Below are 20,061 nucleotides of genomic sequence, written 5' to 3' on the forward strand. Positions count from 1 at the left end.
GTTATGAGCCAAGAAATACTGAGGACCACTTCTCTTATAAGAAAGAGAAAGTATTTGGTGAGGTACCTGGCAAAACAGGCTCTAGGCTGAAGAGACAAGGAAGTGCTAGGCAGGGAGAGGAGCATCTGAAACATGGGCCCTCAAAAATGAATAGATGGTGTCTATAACCAGAAACAACTCAGTCAGTCAAATCACCTTGGTTCTGTGCTCAGGCTCCACAGGAGAGAGGACATACAGCATTCAAAGCCCAGTACCATCTGATTTAAAAGGGACTCGCTTGGCAATGGCTAGCTGGGGCTGAGGAGCACAAACATCAGTCAGGTGAAGGGCTGCCTCTTGCTGCTTGTGTCACCACTTACATATACTTCAGGTCAGGCATCACATGATTTTGGATATTACTGCTCATGGTTCTCGGGAGGGGAGTGAGAGTAGGGACCAGCAAGGGACATGCACACTCCAAAGATCTAGGTTTGTTTTTGAAAAAAAGGGACAGGATCAGGAGCCTTCTTTTTCCACTGAAGAGAAAGGAAGACTGGGCACCTATGACACAGGGCAAAAGGAATCCCATATCCTGTCAGGGCATATCAAAATATTACCAAAATACCTAGTATTCACCTTAAAATGTCATGAAAATACACAAGTATTTGTCTCTGATGATGCTCTTCCACCAACAACAATGCAATTTGTGCACCAGGGAGTGTCCTTTTGTGAACATGAAACTATACAATGGGCCAGCCAGAATAATGGTACCTAGCATCTTCCATGTAAGGATCTCCTACAGCTTTAAAGACACACATCAATTAAGCCTAATAAGTACTACTTCCCATGTGAAACAGCATAAATCGTTATCTTGGAGATGTGGAAACTGAGGCTTAGGGAGGTGACATGACTCACCCAAAGGTCACAGAGACCTTGTCCAGTGGAAGGAAGGTCTTCATGGGACAAAGACAAAGTCAGTGGAGTGCTACCAATGCCAGTACTTGTATCCCTACTGGTAGCAATGCCACTGCATTATTGATGGGAAAAGGGTAGGCAGTTTTGGAGTGCAGACAGCCACCCTAGGAGAGTCAATGGCAGGAGTTCAAATCATATGCTTTACCAACAAGGATGTCTGTCCTTCCTTGAAAGCATAGTGTTATCAGGGGATTATCTTAGTGGTTTACTGCAGGCTTGTGGACAATTTATCTTTTAAACAGCCATGTTACTGCCTGCAGGGAAAGTCACAGAAAGAGACTTGAATTGTAGCATTATTTAAGTGGGGCAGCTGTTGGAGAAATGTCTATTATGCTGGATACGGGCCAGATCCAAAGCCTATTAATGTCACTTGGAGCCTTTTCCCTTGGCTTCAGTGGGCTTTGGATCAAACACAATTGGAACCAATTCCTCAAAATAAGAGGAAAATGAAAGCTGCATATCTTAGTTACAAGTCTGTGTAGAGTCTGGACTCTGAAATTCCCCACCTCAGTATCAAAAGTAAAATAAGATATAATTTATTAATGCACATGTATATATTCTGCTGAATTTACTCAATGCTTTTTAATAGGTTAATAGTTAATGCCAAAAGGTTCATAGCTTGATCAGCTGCTTTTATTAAGAGAACAGCTTGCAAAGAGCACCTAAACCTATACAAGTAAGTATTCAAATTAAATGAAAGACACTGTAGAAGCCATCCCTCCTGAGTAACTCTAGCACAACCAGCTCCAGAGTTCAACCAAATGTTTCCAAATGCCCCAACGAATAGCAAGCCAGGGAGTGGAATCAAGCCATGCTGCACTACCCTATGTTATTAACAAATCTACGTGTATGATAGGCAAAGAGCAGAGGAACGAAGGAGCTGTCTGGTCCACCTGGTCAATAACCTCTTTCCCACAGGGGCCAAGAAGCAGTTGTTTCAACGGAAGGTGCAGAAAACCCTGCAGTAAATCCTGGAAACCTATCCCACAGCAGACAGAGGCTGACTTATGGCTGAAGTGTTGATATCCATTTCAGATCTTACCGTTACATCACATACTGACCCCTTATGAGGGCCATCAGCAGGTTTTAAGTGGGAAATCTTTAAAGCCACAGCATAGAATTCATCCCCTTGAGCTAAAAGGAGAAACTGGCATTAAGAAAAGGCCTGCATTGGAAACACACCAAACCTTCAAACCCCTGAGGGACCATTTGGGAAAACAGTAAGAAACAAAGAAATATTATTCCCCATGCGCCTCTCTTCGAATCACGGGGCTCACACACTATATAACCTAGCTCACATTATTTCATTTGTTTTAACGTTTGTCTCTTGTTTCTCCACCGTCTTCACATTTCCACCATTATGTGTTGGGTCTAACATAGACTCTCTGCACTTAGGCAAGGACTGGATTCTTCAGATTTCCTTAAAAAGCCATGCAAATAGCCCAACACTGTATAAATGTTGCCTAATAAGAATAATCATTGTTTCAGCAATGTCAGAATACCAATGGCCCATTTAATGTCCCTGTAGGCAGCCTTGCCTCCCTTTTTTGCATCAGTGCCCTTCATTTAGCAGTGTACCTGACAACCGCACACTTCATGCCCTGGAGAAAGGGTATCATAATAATAAACCAAGCTTAAAGACACATAACCAAATAGGTCCACGTTTTCCTCCCCTCCTCCCTTTTAAAACAAAATAGGCATATACACATATAATTCAAATCACATGGCAGCCATCACATTAACCTTTTTTTTTCTTTTAATTAGGTCCCAAATCTCCCGTAGCTTTGGAGATTAGCACCATTAGTAAAAAAAATGTACAGTTTGGCATAACTGTTGAATCTGGTGGCATTGGGCACACACAGATGCTAAAACTGAACAGGAGACACATAATTGTTCCTTAGCAGAGGAGCTGAAATCTGGATAAGATGCACTGATTGAACACACATTTGTCCCCTGAAGCAAACAAAATGAAAAATACAACAAACAGTACAAAAGGGAAAGGGGAGGGGAGGGAAACCCCACTGGATTTCCTTGAAGACAGAATCTTCTGCCAGTACTGATACAAAAGGAAAACAAAATTCACAGAGAACAAATACTTGCATATGGGTCTAGACATTCCTGTGTAAACCACCCTGAAAAAAGGGGGGGGGAAAAATCAAAGTTCACATATAGCAGACAAAAAAATAGCATGAGCAGAGACATCCTGCAAGTGTTGGGTCTTATTTATCAGGGTCACTCATGCTTTTGGCCTCTGGTCAAATAAACCAATTGTCTGTGGAAAATTGTTTTTCTTCTGAGGAGCAAGCAACTCAATTTTTTCCATGCAAAAACCCCAACAAGTTGTTGTCAGTTACGCAGCACGATCACGTCAATTTTAGATACGGAAAAACACGACCAGAAAAAACCCAACTCCATTCGTTTTTGTTTTGTTTGTTTTTTTTGTAAAAATTACACATAAAGGAGCCAATCAAAATTTGAAAATGAAAAGAAGAAAAACACAGAGATTAAAGGGAAAAACGAACAAAAAAACGAACAATAACAACCCAAAGGAAAAAAAAAAAAACTAACCAGCTGAATTGGGAGTTGAGGGTGAGTTAGCTTGGCTTCCATGGGCTGACACATTTGTAGCAGTGACAGCCGTTTTGGCAGCATAAATATTGGCTTCCTCTTGAAATTTACCTATGTTCTTCTTGTACCGGATTCGCTTATTTCCAAACCAGTTTGATACCTAGAGCAAGTTCAAGAAAAGATAAAAAAAAGTTGAAGTTTCAGTTCTCATAAATTTTGCTTGATATGAGGAAAGCGGAATAAGGCAAGTTAAGCATTGCAGGTATTATCATCATCATCATTACCGTTATTATCAAGTGTGACAGGGTGAAGGTTCCACCTACTGACTCCATCCCAAACAGAGACCAGAGCAACAGAAGGCCAACAAAACTGACACAGGTCAGGATAACAGTAGTACCAATACCAATTTTCCAGCTACTTGAGTTGGTCCCATAAAGGATATCATCAGATTTACCCAAAGAACCTTGTTTACCAATCCCAAGCATTCAATAATAAAAAAGGCTCCAATACTCATGAAATTGGCTTAAACTCTTGATATTTAAAGACTCATAACAACATATGAGGGTTCTTTTCATTTGTCTTCTGAATTTTGAGCTTCTGAGGTGCACTCAGATCATGCTTTTCTTTGCAAACACAAGAGCTGCCGCTATTTTTTTTTCTTTAAAAGATAGCTGAAATTCTCCTGGAATCACAGGACTCCAGGAGCTAGGACTTCAAGAAAACATCAAGCACTATGGCACTTGTATTAGAATGGCATGAATTAGCAATACAGAGATTAAAAGAAAAACAGCAGCAATAACAAAAATAACTGTTTTACTTGTTACTAGTAAGACCTCATAATGAGAAGGGAAAGATACTCAGACGCATATCAAATCAACTAGCTCAGCTCCTGTTAGCTTTCAACAGGAGACTAAATCTTGTCTGTGCTTTTGACATCCACCCCCTAATTATTTTCAAATCTACTAAGATATGGATGTCCATGAAGCATTTCTGTTCCAATTGATCTTGTAAACCCCACTGTCCAAGTCCCTTTTTTTTTTCTCTTTAAAAAAAGCAAAATGCTGCACCTTGAACTAAGCTGTGGGCATCCTCACAGTGTCCTGGAGTGAATGCCAGCTCTATGTACAAAGAAGGTCTGATTCTCCCTTCTGCTAAACACAGCCCTCATGAAAGCCTCTGTCTTCTACAGTAGCTTGTGCTACTCTTTATAACATGTCCCAGAAGAATTTACACGTACAGCCATGGCTTGTGGTGTAGGTTACTCTGACCTGGCCCATGCAAAAAAAAAAAAGCTGCCTTGATACAATTTAAACCACTTTAGATAAATCAGTGCAAAACCCTGTATGGACACACTTAATCCTATTTGCACCTGTTTTGTACCAATTCACCTTGTATCAGTAAGTAAACTAGTACAGCTGGATGTAGACAAGGAAGGAAACAGAAAACACTGAATGTTTGGTGCTCTGCTTCCTGTTTCTTTCCATTCTAGTTTCTAGCTGTGCCCCATGACACCTCCTCCTCCTACAACAGCACCAGCTATTCTCAACCCCATGCTGTCAGCTCAGATCACTTATCTCCACCCCTCATGAGGCCACTTGCAGGGACCCTGCAAAGATGGGGTAAGCAAGAGAGAGCCATAAATGCTTGTACTCAAGTGTAGAGTATGTGCTTTGTTTCCTTAGCAATCTTAAGATTTTCAAAAGGAGACAGGCTGACCTATCTGAATACTGGCCAAACTTGTACAGAATTATTTAAGGAAGAAAAGCTATGGGTGAGATGCACAGGTGATGTAAATTAGTGTAGCTCTATTGAAGTCAATACCAGTGAAGAATCTGGCCCCTGTGGTCTGCAGCGATGCAAAGAGTTCATCTCAGAGGGCACCCTGGAGAGAGATTACTGGCTAGTTTTCAATCTGTAATTGCTGCCTACAGTAGGTTGGAGAGAAGGTAGACTGAAATCAATTGTATAAAATCTTGAAAGGGTTTGTGATGGGAAAGCCCCAAATGATCTGAATAAGCTCCCAAGAGTTTAGGTCTGGATGCTCAGCTGAACAATATAGAAAATCCTGAGTTGGCAAAATCAGGCAGACACTTCCTGCTCAGAACCAGGCAGCAATGCTAATAAATAGCACCTAGTAACCTCAAAGTGCTATAAAATGCAGGAGGGTGTCATCCTCATTTCCCTAATGAGGAAAATGCAGCACACAGCTGTGAAGGGTCTCATCTAAAATCATACCAGAAGTTAGTGGCAAAGCTGAGACTAATTCCTACATATCCTAATTCCTGTTTCTGTGCCCTGTCTGTCAGGTTCAAAATCAAGCGAGGCCATAGCCATGGAATCAAGGGAGGTCACAGAACTTTTAAAACATCAGAAATATTTGGGATTGAGTTCTGGAAGGGTTTTGGCTCCCTCTGGTTTTATCAGGATCTGTTCATATACTCCACAAGAAAGGCCAATCCTGTCAAAAATGAATAGACTTCTAAATGATTATCCAAAACAGAGATGGTGTGAAAGCAGAATATGTTGTTTGAAGAATAAAAGTCCTCTCACAACAAGAAGTCCCTGTGTCTGTCATTAAATCTATCACCTCTTGCATCACCAAGCAAGGTCAGACACATACCTATTCAATCAGCAACACCAAAAGCATTCTATATTTACACCAAAAAAATGGTTTCTTTAATAGATCAGTAAGTTTGTGAACCACAGTTCTCATGGATACCTGTAATCGAGGCTTTATGGCAAACAAAGATCATGAAATGTCTATGTTCTACAGCTACCATCACAGGAAATTAACAAATATCCAGCCACTCCTCTCAATACTTTAACATTTTTTAATCCTCCTTTTCCTCAGTGCCTTAAGACTAAGCCTTAAAGCAAAGATAAAAGTGTGTCACAAAAGCAGACACCTTCATGATTTTTCAGACTGAAGCAGGATGGAATAAGATTGTCCTTAGGTGTTCAAAGAATGACTTAGGTACCTAATAAGTAAAGCAGGTTCTGGCCCTCTGTGTTCTCCTAGAAGATCACCACAAAATTTAAATGCTCATCTGAACTACTTGAGTTTACAGTATTCAAATATTCATGGAAGGGGGCCATGACATGGGAATTGACACTGCAAAAAGGCACTCTCACTAGCCCAAATTTGTCTGAAATTCTGTTTCACTTTTGGGCGTGGGGGTAAGAGCCAACGAATGGCTCACCAAGGACACTTTCAGTAAGACCTAAATGTTCCTTTGAGGACTCCTGTGAAAGTAATGAGGACCAGATGTCTTTCTAAATGATATGCTGTAATTCAACCAGCTGATAAAGCCAGATGCAGATTCTGTGGGCTGTGCTGAGGTCACCTTAGATGATTGAAATGGCCCCATCTAGTCTTAAAATTCATGAACTAGTGACCTGGCCTAACTCTGAAACAGGTGAGAGGAACAAAACTTGCAGTTACAGTTTCAGGCCACTCCGTATCTTCATGTAGGCATCAAAGAGGTAGTAATAGTGATCTGGCCCATATACAAACCCCTTTCAAATACCATCTTTGTGTGAAAAACCATATGGGAAATTCTGCAGGAAAAGAAATCCTTCTGAACAAGGAAGCATATTTTGTTGCTTTGGCAGGGTCAGAGACATCACAAAGAACAGCTTTTGTGCTAGAAATGTGCTCTTTTCCTCCTGGCACAATGGAATGCAGAGATAGCACACAAATTTTAAAAAAAGAGTTTACTGAAATTTGTTAAACCCCATAAGTATCTGAGGGGTCAATTCCAAGAACAAAAGAAAACTTCAAGACAATTTTTGCTCTCTTTGAATCAGTATATCCTATTCCTTGCATGTAGTTGTGGGAGGAAATGAAAGACATCTGGGTCTTCTAATGTATCAGATATGATCACAGATTGATGATCACTAAATGAACATTGAGCAAGCAATTAGTAGGACTATATACTGACTACAGTATCTAATTAGATGTTGCTATCCCCAGAGAAACCAGACAACTACAAGAAGGTGGAGAATTTCCCATCTTCATCTGAATGTTACTCCACTTGCATCACAGACAGATGTCTGGGAACAGGATGGAACACAAGGACACTGATTTGGGAGAGCTCATGGAGAAGACAGGGAATGGCTGGGAGCTGGACTTCCAGGGGCCATGCTGACTGGCTTGCAGTCAAGCAACCCTGCAGATAAATACTGTAGGTGGAAAAGAAGAGGAGAGAGGAAAGGAAAGGATGCTACTTAAATTACATCCCACAGTGTGCAGGCTTAAAACTCAACTCTACTACTTATGATTTACATCAGCATGCTGGTGAGTACTTTAAATTCAAGGGGTACAGCTGCTGTGCAACTACCCTTTACTTACCAGAATATATTTAATGAATATCCCATTTTGATGGAGAAATTACAAGCACCAGCATTACAGGAAGGCATTACATTCAGAAAAATACAAGAGTAATTATACACTGCATGTTTCTTCTGGACAGACAGAAATAACCCGGCTACTTCCCTACATAGCCCACAGCCTCCACTGCTCTTGCCTGGGCCTTATTCATATACAGCCATCAGTTAAATGCTCTACCCAGTCCCTGTGCTTGTTTAATATATCCACTGGGTAGATGGTGGGAGCACCCATTAGGTGCTGAATGTTCTACAGACACAGACCTTTCCCTGTAAAGCCCCAGGCTGTCTTGCTTAGCTCCTGTTGCCCAAATTCCCCATCCAAGGAACCTTCACCCAGGTCCCCCCCGGGTAAGATCTACATTGGCTCTATTCTGTTGCCCTCTTACAAATCTCTTGCTATCCTAGCCATCTTTTGCTTTGTTGGTATCCAAGCACTTACCTCAATTCATTGTACCCCCTCTTCCTGCAAGTCTACTGATCCCATAATTTGGCCACCCGCACACAGAATGCTCCTTGGTCTAAATCTAGCACTCATCCAGTTATTAAGCCATCAGAACTGAGGGAACTCAACTCACCTAAGATATGCCCCCTGCATGAGAAACACCCTGTTGCTGTTTTGGCACTACTCTCTAAGCTCATGTCGCTGTGCCCTTACCTGTGAGACTGTGATGCCACATTTCTTGGCTAGCTCCTCTTTGGCTTCCTCACTGGGGTAAGGGTTGCTGAGATGGGAATAGAAATACTCATTCAGGATTTCCGTAGCCTGCTTGTTGAAGTTTCTTCTCTTCCGCCTTGAGAAGGAGAAAATGAATAAGAATCAGTGCTAATAACCTAGAAAGAGGGATGGAGCCTTGGATGTGCTTAATCCATAATCACCAGGCCCAGGTTAGTTCACTCCTGCTGCTGCCCTCAGCCGAGGCAGCACAAATTGATTGGTTATAATCAGGAAAGCACCTAAAATGACCTCTTGGGAGGCTTAAGTTTCTTCTCTCTCAGTGGCTTCCAGAGCAAACGAGCCCTGTTGATAAGAAAAATCAACATTTAACTAACTGCCAGTCCAGACTTCCACTTGGGAAATGAATACTACTTTCCTTCTCCATTTCAAAGTACTCTGCAAACCTCCTCTAGTTAAACTTTGCAAGGCCTTGTGAAGGAAGCAGCTCTATTATTATTCATTTGTTATGGCACAGAAAAGTTAAATGATTTGCCTAAGGCATTAGCAGAGCTGGGAACTGAACCTGAGAGTCCTGACTCCCGGGATCTGTTTGAGCTATCAGATACCAGCCTCCTGCTTTCAAAACCCAGCTGTGCTCTTTCTGCTTCTTGCGTCTCCCTGTTTTGCTGATGAAGCTCAAGGCAAAGTAGAATCCAACTTGCTTGCCCAGAGGTGTATGAGCACCTGTGGGAATATAAATTGTCCATAAAATAGGCCATCTTGTGCGGAGCAGCTGAGGAACAAGGTGCTGGTTTTATAAAAGACCCACTTTTATAAAAGACCATAACCCTCACTTTAATGGTAATAGGTATTACAAGCAACACTGGACAGAGAACTTAGTGATGTATTGGACATCAAAGAAGCCAGCTCCCTCTCAGAGGCTGAAATGGCAACTGCCTCTCATAACCTACCCTGTCAGAGACGTCCAAACCTACATTTCCTCCTCCAACAGTTGTATAAGGGAAAGTCTGCGTTTTCAGTGGAAAAGTCTGCTGCACAAACTAAAATGTGGGGCAGTAAAATTAAAGGGGAAATGAATGAGAAGATAAACACTGAGTGTAACAGCTACAGCAGTGAAATTCTCTTTCACCTTTAACCCCATGCAATTCTCCACTTATTAACTGACTCAAGTCTGCAACAGAATTTCCACCTGCCACACAGAAATCAGACTCCTCTCTGAAAAATTTGCTTCCCACTTGCTGCAAAAGATACTGCACTTTAGATAATGGGCAGCCTGTGCTGAGTGGGAGACCTAGGTACACTCAGCTTGTCCCATCTCCTATGAAGAAGGTTGCCCCTTATACACAGAATATACAATATTCAGTCTTTCATAGGATTTCTTTCCTGGCCTCTCCTACTCCTGTCCCTGCAGTCTCCGGAAATATTTTTCCACACTATTCACCAGGAATAGTTAAAATAGTCTGTGAGTTTCCCCTTCTTTTTTTCAGGGAAAAGATTAGCACTTCAAGCTGCATCTCATCCTTCTTTCAAGGGCCCCCTGGCTGGCCACTACTTTTGAGTTTCTTCAGCAGCAGACACCTTCCTCTGGCTGCTACAAGGCCCTCACTCAGGAAACGAGACTTCTCCATGCAATCTGGAGACACCCTATCCTGATAACTCCACACCAAGATCTTCCCTCTCATATCTCTGACCCACTAGCCCTAGGACTCCTTTTCGATCTCCCTATCAGCTTAACCCTGCTTCACTACCCATTAGCCATTTCCAAAGCTACTTTTGGCCATGATGGGCACATTGAGTTCTGCCCTTCCTGCTTGCAACATTAAGAGTGAAAAATCCTTTTTCTCCTGCTCTCTTTTCAACCTAGTAGGAGCCCTGATCCACCTTTCCCCTACATGCCGCAAAATGCCTTGTACTTCCTTCCAACCCTACAAATCCCACCCCCGCCCCCCATGCACACGTTGAGGGGCATGGCTTGCCAGCATAGCCAGCACCACTGTCCTGCACTAAGGCACTCAACACTGGCTCTGGGCCTGTTCTCCTCCAGCCCTCGAGGACACTATGATCTGCCTCCACCTGCCAGCTCCATGCCTAGGAGTATGCTGAGCAGCTGGCTGTGAGCTGGGGTGTAAAGCAGCTTGAGGAAGGAGATTTCTTCCCAGGGTCCTTGGTGTGGGTTGGGAATTAGATTCACTCTAAACACATTAAACTGGCCTGACTCCTCCCTCCTCTCCAGGGGTTCAAACTCTCTCCCTCCTCCCACTACATTAACCCACCAGTGTCTCAGCTGAAATCCTGGGAAGCTTGACTCCTCTTTGTGCCAAACTAAAACAAATCTTTCTTTCAGCTAATTCAGGATCACCCCGCAAATATCAGTATAACAGTGGCTGACAACCTTTTAAGCTGCTGACCAGACTGACTCAGGTCAGATCAGAGGTGGGCTGGCAGATCCTAGAATCCAGCTGCCACTACTGCTTTTCCCAGCCACTAACATGGGCTTTTCCTATGTTTTCACTGCCACTTTTCCCTGTAGAAGCACAGGGAAGGGAGCCTGCTGCCACCACTTTTCACTATGCTCGCCACTGTTGCTTCTCCCTATGCCTGCCACTTCTCCCTGCATGGGCATAAGGAAAGTGCTCGCTTCTGGCACAGAGGAGGTGCTCAACTCTGCTGCTTTTTCTTGAGATGGCACAGGGAAAGTGACTGCTGCCAAAGCCCCCCACTGCCCAATGCCACATGTCCACAGGCAAGCTCAAAAGGTTCTGCAGGCCAGATCCATACGGATCCTTGTGCTAAAACAGCTGAATTGGTACTGGGACACACCAGTATCTTCTACTCAGGTTATTTCACCTCTGGCCACACTGAATTGATCCAGTGTCCTAGATATCCAACTTTCTCCATCCTTTTCTATTACTCAGGTCCATTACTCAAGACCTCTCCCACAAGCATACACAAGGCATTGTCTTTGGGCTGGGTTGGGAGCAAACTTACCGCGCGTCCAGAAATCGTGAGCGTAGGATCATAACGGCTTCGCACGTGCTTTGCTTAAGCTGCATCTGGATGGAGCTGAACTTGCGGTGGATGATGCTGACCATCCGTTCAATCTCCTTCGGCGAGATGGGCCGGGTCCGACTCTGTTCACGCAGCAGGTTCATCACGTGGGTGGTGAATTCGTTGCAGGCCTGGGAGGGCAAGAAACACAAAAGAAACCCCAGAATCGGAGGGTCATTCGATAGTGTCAGCAAGGAAAGCACCTACAGGAAACAGCCCCCACATGGGGTAGCCATGCAACCCATTAACAGGTAGTCAGAATGACTACCTTGCTGTGTCCTTACTCCCATTGCCACAGCACTGGAGCACTTTGTCTTTATTTATTTATTTTTAACAGAAGATGGTCACAAGCCTCTAAGGTGAATGGTCAAGACGATCTTGGAATGGTCACAAGGACTTTGAAAGGGAAACTCCAAGGCCAAGGGAAGAAATTGGATGAGAGCCTCCCTTTGAGAATGTCTCAAGCTGTCTTTCCCGGCGAAGAGGCACTAAATAACCTAACAGCAAACTGGACAGTGACTACTCGGGCATTCATAGCCTGACTGAGAAGCCATCAAGGGCTGAAAGAAAGTCTCTCATGGACTCTAGTCGACTTCAGAACAAGCACCTTGTCTGCTTGTCTGTGGCTGCATCTACACGAGCGGTGGCTGCACAGTAACCAGAGTTACTGTGCAGTACCATCCCCACATGGGGTTTTTTCAGACGCTACTGCACAGTTGCAATGAACTTCAATGCCCAGCAATGCTACTGTGCCTTAGCAGAGAGTTACCAAACAGTAGTTTGCTGCTACTGCACAGCACTGTCTCATGTTGACATGCTCTGTTTGTGCAGGGTGGGCTCCCATAGCACACAGGTTTTTTATTGTTTTGTCTAGTCTAGGATTTAAAATAATCACTTACAGGCAGCAAAGCTTCTCCTGCCTCTGTAATATCTCCCATTTAATGCCCTGAATTCCCTTCGGATGCAAGACACTTAGTTCTACCGCACCTCGTCCACTTCTCCTTGGGTGCTCACATCCTTCAGACCTTTGCAGAGATTCACAATGCCTTTTCTTCACCGTCACTACACACATTTAATTTTTAACTCTTTTCATATGTCAATCCCTTCTTCCCTTAGCACTTTTATCTAACTCTTACTTCAACTCCTTCCAGTTTCCTTTTGCTGATAGGGGGTGCACATGTAAAATTGATTAAGTGAGAAATATTTCCAGAGATTAACTATGTAGCATCTATGGGCACTATGGGGAATAGAGGCACAGAACAAAGAAAGGAGAAGCCCGTTTGGGTACAGGCTTCAGGACCTGTAGGAGATGTCCGAGAGGAAGGGTAATCTACTGGTTAAAGAGGGCAGCATCCATCAGTTCATTTCCCTCTCAGCTGAAAAATGACTTGTGGTCTCAAGCAGATCACTTAGTTCCTTGATCTATTACAAGGGAGAAAAAACTCTTCCTGATTTCAGGGGATGTTGTAAAAGGACAGTGCTTTACAGACTCTGCGATTCTCAGACTCCACAGTGGTGGAGGCCATATGAGTCCCACAGATAGATTTGAATATTCAGCCCACAGCCTCCTCTCTGATTGGCAGTGGGCTTTGGAGCAGGTCCTGATTTACAGCTGTTTTTGCAGATGTAGAGTGTTAATTACTATTATTACTGATCACCCTGGTAGGCCCATGATGGGGTGTGGAACTATGCATCTAGTCAGGCAGGGAAGAAGTTCAAAGCCTGTAAGGAAAGAAAAACACTATCCTTGTCCCCAGAAAGCAGCAAGGAGGAATACAGAGAAAGATGGTCTCCCTGGGGGAATTCATTAGGACAGAAATAAAGGAGACCAAGGAGACAAGGATTTGGGTTGGATGTCTACTGGGAGAAGGAAAAATTCTCAGCCCTATCAGGCAGAGAAAGGGCTTCTGGGAGGATCTCCTAAACCCAAGCTGAGGAAAAGGAGATGAACCCATTTCTTTGGTACCAGGTAGAATGGTGGAAGGTGGCTTGCTCAAAGCCTTTTGTACTGGGTGAAGGCTGAAAAACCCGTGTCTCTATATTACTGCTTTGGAACTGGCTAGAAGAGCCAGACGAATACCAGATGTACTTCACCAAATCAGAACTAGGGTCCTTTGGCAGATAGAGCAGAAGTCCAACTATACTAGCCTGCTATTCTGAGAAGCACTCTCCATAGCATTCACAATAAGTAGTGCTATGGTGTAAACACTTTCTTCAAGTTCCTTCTCAGTGAAACCATCTGTCCATAGTCATATACATAGGAGGTACTGCCATTCTAATTGGACTGTCCTCATTTTCACCATGAACAGGCATTTGTTCTCCCAGAAGAAACTCTTGTGGGGAGAGGATTTAACCCTGGTTGCTCCCAGGTTATTTTTCTCCTGGAGTGACCATTTTTACTTTGGGAGAAAAAGCCTGAATATTTGTCCACTCACAGTTTCTCCTTGGAGAGCAGCAACTCACACAGGGAAACTGAATGCCTGTACGGGAGCCTTTACCTCTGCTATAGATTGGTTCTAGTGAATGGTCCAAAACTTCTAATTGCTCTCCCCAAAGAGGAAGAAAGAGATACCAAATGTTACTCAATGATTGGAGTCAGCAGCAAAGAAGTACAGGTTAGAGGAACATTAGTCTAGGAATGATCACGTCTTGAGCAGGGGGATGACCTAGATGACCTCCTACGAGTCCATGAAATGTAGGAAGATGATGGAACTGGATGAAATGCTCTGCCCTTGGCTTGTAGACACAAGAAAATGCTAATTTTGCAGCTGTGAAGGTCTCAGAAGACACGAGAGAGACCATGAGAAAGTGGGTGGGCAGAGTCCAGTCCTCCCAAATGATGCACATCACCTCACTCTCAGTGCAGATGTGACACAGACCTGCTGCAGGTTTTTAGCACATCCAATAACAAGCAAATAATGATAATAATTAAAGCAGCACAGACAGAATGAGACAGGTGCCCTGACATGAAAGGGCAAGCAGGTAATAACTGGAATTAGCGACTTGACGGCACAGCACCGCCCAGCCGCTCACGCTCCCATTTCCTGGGCCCACTGGCTCCTCTCTCCCACCCACAGCAGGGCTTAAGATTGGGCTGCATTTGTTTTAAAATCCATTTTCTCTGCCCACTGCAGCAATCTGTCTGCCGCATGGGGCTGGGAGGGGATTTTTTTTCCTCTCCTGCTGCTACATTGCTCAGGGTTTGCTTGGTTTTTTATTTTATTTTTGAAGCCTCCCTCAGAGGCATTGGGTGTTGGCCACAGCCAAGACTGGGGATTTTGGTTGGGGTGTGCCGATGCTCCTGCTGGGTCTTAAACCCAGAGGTTCCTGGCTACAGGTTCTTGCCCCTCCACTCAGGGTTACAACAACTGACATATTTGGGGTCAGAAAGAAATTTTACCCTATGGTCAGACTTGTATGGACCGTAGGGGTTTTTGCCTTCCTTTACAGTGTGGGTCATGGTCCTCTTCTGGGATCTCGTGAGAGTATTTTAACAACCTGTACCTAGCAGGATGTTGGCCACCACAGTCCCTCTGCTTTTCTACTGGCAGGTAAGGGTGTTCTGTCTTGTGTTGTGTCAGGGTTGACTGTGTTGTTTTCCAAAGAGGTTAGACAACAGATTTGTATAGGGATGATCCTGCCTCAGGCAGAAGGTTGGATTACATGCCCTCGCAAGGTCCCTTCCAGAGCTTACTTCTCCAGGAATCACTGATCTGTCTGCTCACCCAGGGTTGTCAAGGCACAGCGAAAGCAACCTACTTAGTAGTACAAATGACAGCCCACCAGGAAGCACCTCCATGACATCCCACCCCGTACGCACCCAATCTCAGAAAGGAGCTAATACACCCACCTTAGAGCAGCCCTCTCAGGCAGAGAGCCAAAAAGCAGTGCTGGGAGAGTGCTCAGGGCCACTTTAAGGCAGCCACATTGCTTCAGCTTTAGGAGTTGGCACTTGCAGAGGGAAGCAGGTGAACCAGTCAGGCTTTAAGGTGGTGCTTCTGGGCCCTGCACAGAGGCAGTATTGATGAGCAGAGGCATAATGTGATGCTTGAGCACCCTGGGTGGCAGCACAGCACAGCACAGCACAGGGCAGCATCACTGGCTGTGGATCCAGCTCCATGGCAGTGGCTGGTCCAGCAGTGCAGCTACTTCTATTTTTTTGCCCGCCCCCTTTCCCCCTGGAGGGATCAGCACCCAGGGCTGATGCTACTTGCCTGCCCCTGCCACCCGCCCCCCGCCCTTTTGTAACACCAGTGCAGGCAAGCCCTCAAACCTTGTCTTCCTCAGAAGGACAGAAGATAACCTGGGCTGCATTTCCAGCCCGCCACTCAGATAGGATACGTCAGTTTATCACCCTTGGAAAAGAGATCACTTTATGCAGAAGAGCCCGTGGTCTTGGACCATGTACTCCTAAGACAAAACCATGATTTTTTCCGATTCTCTTTTTTAATGAAGGGTTGAGTCTCCTCTCCTGTCGCTATTCCATCTCCTTAGGGACATCCAAAATATAGCTATGCTCAGCTAGCTTGCAGTACAGTTGGGTTTGGGATATAGCAACTTACTGCCTGTACCTCCATAAGTTAGAGGCATTGTGGGGATATCACTAAAGCCAAGGGGAGGTACTAGCAACAAAAAGCCCAAGTTATCCATGCATAAGTAGCTCTCCTCTGAGCTTCCTCCATGTTGGGTGTTGCTAGATTGCTTGTTACCCAGGCACTTAGAGAGCCAGGCCTTGGCTTTGAAACACTAAATAATTTCTGGCTGTCTCCTCTCCACACAAAGCAAAAAAAAAAAAAAAAGACACTAAAAACAACATTTCAGGGAAAAGCTGTGTCATGTCACAACAATATCAGGACCCCTTTGTGAAACCAAAGATTGGCCCTAACCCAGGCAGCTGTCATGTCGTGGGCCAGATGCCCAGCTAGCTGTGATCTGGAGGGGACATCAGTGCCTCATTCTGAACCCTGAGCTTGTGAGACCACTGAAGCATCCCTGAGTATGACTTCAGATCTGTGGGAACTGATGCTGTCAGGACACCTCAGTTAACTGAGCAGACCCAGTTGGAGACAACAGCTACATATTGTGAAAAGCCCAGTGAGGGGAGATCATCTCCAAAACTACCACAGCAGCAAGCCAGCCAGTAAGCAGAGACAGGAGCAGCCATAGTACAAAATTGGGGAACATGCTGTAACGGGCCTTTCCGTAGGTTTAGCGTCTGCCATACTTGCCCATGCTGAACAGTCCCAATGAAGTCTGTTGGATGTGCATGCCCAAAGGTGCTCTGCAAGATGAAGAAAGCTAACAGGTACTGAATACCTCTGCAACTACAGCAGGCTACAGGGCCTGCTTAATACTTTTTCCCAGAGGCCACACAGAACGCATTTATTTTGTCCTCTGGGATAAAATATCACTCCAAGAAAGCTAACTGATTCTGCTTCTGCACTGCCTTGTGGATTGGCCAGTTTCCCAAGGCTTCAGACAGGCTGCTAGAGGTTGGGTGCAATTTTAGCCTCAGAAATGATGATGTTTTCAGAACACAGCATCAAAACATAATGAGGTTATCAAACCATCTGACATCACAGAGGCCCTGCTAAGATGCAGCAGCTGGGAATCTGGTTGTATACAAATAACCAGATACCAAAACCACACAGAACCATCAAACAGCTGGTTGGTAAGCTGGGGAGCTCACTTTCCAATAGGTGAGAGATGTATCCCAGCCACATTTGAACTAAGGGGCCTCTTAGCAGGTCCCACAGGCCCCAACTGGCTCTTGTTTTTTGCCTAAGGTAGTGATTCTCAATCAGTATGCTGCAGCACCCTGAGGTGTGTAGAGATCCTTTCAGGGGTGCCATGGTATCTCATGCAATATTAGCACTGTTGGATGTGCAAACACGATTCACAAGATAAACCCAATGATTTCAAAGAAGAATCCACAGTGTTAAAAAAAAAGTTCTGACCTGCTGGGGTCTTTCCAAGTTCTTTGCAACAGAAGAATTGATATATTTTCCCATAGTCAAAAAATGAGTGAAAACTAAGAGGTTAGGGGTGTCTTAAGTCTAAGGAGAAGTGCCTTGAGTCCAAAAATATTTAGAGCTAGTGGCCTACGGTCTTCTGGGGAGGAATCCAGGAGCTCCTTTGAAGGTCACTGCAGCATTTCTCGGGCATCCCATCACCTCTCTCCCCTCTTCCAATATGCCCTCCTACCCTGCGTGACGCATCCTCCTGCCTCCTCCACTCACCCATCCCTAAGTAATTTCTGTGTCTCGATAACCACTTTCTGAGGATGAGTAAGGAGCTGCCACTGACAATCTCTAGCTGTATCCACCATTTGGAAGCTTATGACTTTCCCTGAAGTGACCAGTACCAGCCGTTATGGGGCTAGCCCCATGATTTGCCTCTGACAGGGTAGCAATTTGGGATGATGGGAGCTCTTTCAGATTTTGAGAGCTGCTGTTCTTTGCTTTTGGAAGCCAGCAAGGGAAGAGTGAAGAACAATATGGCTGGAAGTAAGAACAGGCTACTATAGACAAGAAAAGGGAACTAAAGAATGAAAAATTGTCCTGAATCTCCAGCACAAAGTGGTAGCTGCCCGGGTCCCACCAAGAAACATCAAAGGGAAATCTGGAGAGTGCTGGACACAATGGGGCTGTTGGTAAATGGGGGACACTGGAAAAGCCAGTCAGTCCAACATGCTGTGATGTCAGAGCACAGATGCTTATTGCCTAAGCTCGGACTCATGACTTCCAAGACTGTACAAATGACTGGCCTCCCCCCAAAGCCAAATCAGGCAGCTGTACTTCAGGGATTCAGTGCCTAAGCCTTTATGTACCAATTTGACTCCAGCACTGAAGTCAAACTATAGGGGAAACCAACATGGACTTTAGGTAAGAAAAAGAACAACTGGTATGCAACAGGTGTGCCACCTGCCTATGCTTCACAGCTCTGCCAACCTGGTGGGGCTGGAACCCCCTGGTTTGCTCATTTGCCTTCTTCAGTACAAACCCAGAGGGAACTGGCAATCTCATTTTCTAAACTAGATCATTTACTTCCCTTCTTTTGCTGACTTGGCTGTTTGTCAGAGATCCATAACAAAGGACTGTGATGCAGAGGAAGTCTGGACAAGTGAACTGCGGGTGGGACTTTCAGGAGCATGTAAAGGAGTTGGGAGCATAAAATCATGCCAAGTTTCCCAGAGGTGATTCTGGAAATACCAACACATGTGGTTAAAGCCAGGTTCTCCCCTCAGGGATGACTGACCATCACTGGTTCTGCCATTCCACTGAGCGGACGTTCGTCTGGAGCTCCCGGGGCAACAAGGGGAGGCTCAATCTGAGCGGCAGGACATGAGAGCTGCTCTGTGCTAGGTTTCGATTCTGCAAGCAGTCGAGCACTTCCTGCGAGGTTCTTACTGCCCTCGATTTACAGAGAAGTCAGTAAGCGTGAGGGCACTCATTCCTCCACACCCACACCTTCTCAGCACATGCACTTACAAGAAACGCTGGCAACGTGTTAAAAAGTTAAGAACTCAACAGGTAAGAAACAATGGCAAGAAGTTTATCTGTGCAATCTTTACTCTGTCCCCTTGCACACTTATACTTTGATAAGGTCTTTATTTACAGTGGGGCTCCCCAGCTGCATGCACACAGCCCTCAAGGGGTTAAGTTGCAGCCCCCTCTCCCTCCCCCCCTCCCCACTGCCACTCCCCTCATTTCTCTGGCTGCCAGGTTCCCTGTCTCTTTTGTGACTACTGCTTCCTGCCCTTGCCCCTGCCTCAAGTTCAGCATGGGGAACTGATGGTGAGCACAACGCCTGAAGTGCATTGGTAGGGCACCCATGTGAGTCAGAGTGGGGAGAGGCACAGGCGCACAGTGCAGCAGGGGCTGTATCTGTGGAGTGTGCAGCCTGGCGTGGGGGTGTGGCTCACCCTGGTGCATCCCCTGGTCACTTGGAAGTTGGGCAGGCCCAATTTACACAAACACATACTATTTCTTAAGTAACAGGGTGAAGTATACTGCAAATCTGTATGCAACTTGAGACAGATGCATGTGGCCCATCCACACTTCCCTGCAAGTTCTGTGCGGGGAAGATGCAACTTCTAGAGACAAAATGCAGTTTCATAGTTGGTAGGGTTGGAAGGGACCTGAGCAGATCATTGAGTCCGACCCCCCGCCATGGCAGGAAAGAGTACTGGGGTCAAACGACCTCAGAAAGGTGTGCATCTAGCCTCCTCTTAAAAGACCCCCAGAGTAGGAGCCAGCACCACTTCTCTTGAAAGTTGGTTCCAGATCCTAGCCACCCTGATCGTGAAGTAGCGCCTCCTGATATCTAACCTAACCTGCCCTCTACCAGCTTGTGACCGTTATTCCTGGTCACTCCTGGCGGTGCTCGGGGGAACAGTGACTCCCCCAATGCCTGCTGATCCCCCC

At 45.1% G+C, this 20,061-nt stretch overlaps 1 protein-coding gene across 4 annotated transcripts in view; it reads right to left on the reverse strand.

Annotated features, from left to right (window-relative positions):
* Positions 1-20,061, reverse strand: part of PBX1 (PBX homeobox 1) — a 256,902-nt gene that overhangs the window by 26,945 nt on the left and 209,896 nt on the right. For 2 of the 4 annotated variants that reach the window (XM_019530844.1, XM_019530843.1), the window contains 3 exons: positions 11,576-11,784; positions 8,567-8,702; positions 3,523-3,682 (listed from right to left, as the gene is read on the reverse strand). In XM_019530844.1, coding sequence (XP_019386389.1) covers positions 3,523-3,682; positions 8,567-8,702; positions 11,576-11,784 — 505 coding nt within the window. The remainder of the gene's footprint in view (positions 1-3,522; positions 3,683-8,566; positions 8,703-11,575; positions 11,785-20,061) is intronic. The other 2 variants (XM_019530841.1, XM_019530842.1) reach the window with 2 other exon arrangements.

Source organism: Crocodylus porosus, unplaced genomic scaffold (genome assembly GCF_001723895.1).
Source record: "Crocodylus porosus isolate Cpor-Errol unplaced genomic scaffold, CroPor_comp1, whole genome shotgun sequence".
Classification (NCBI taxonomy): Eukaryota; Metazoa; Chordata; order Crocodylia; family Crocodylidae; genus Crocodylus; species Crocodylus porosus.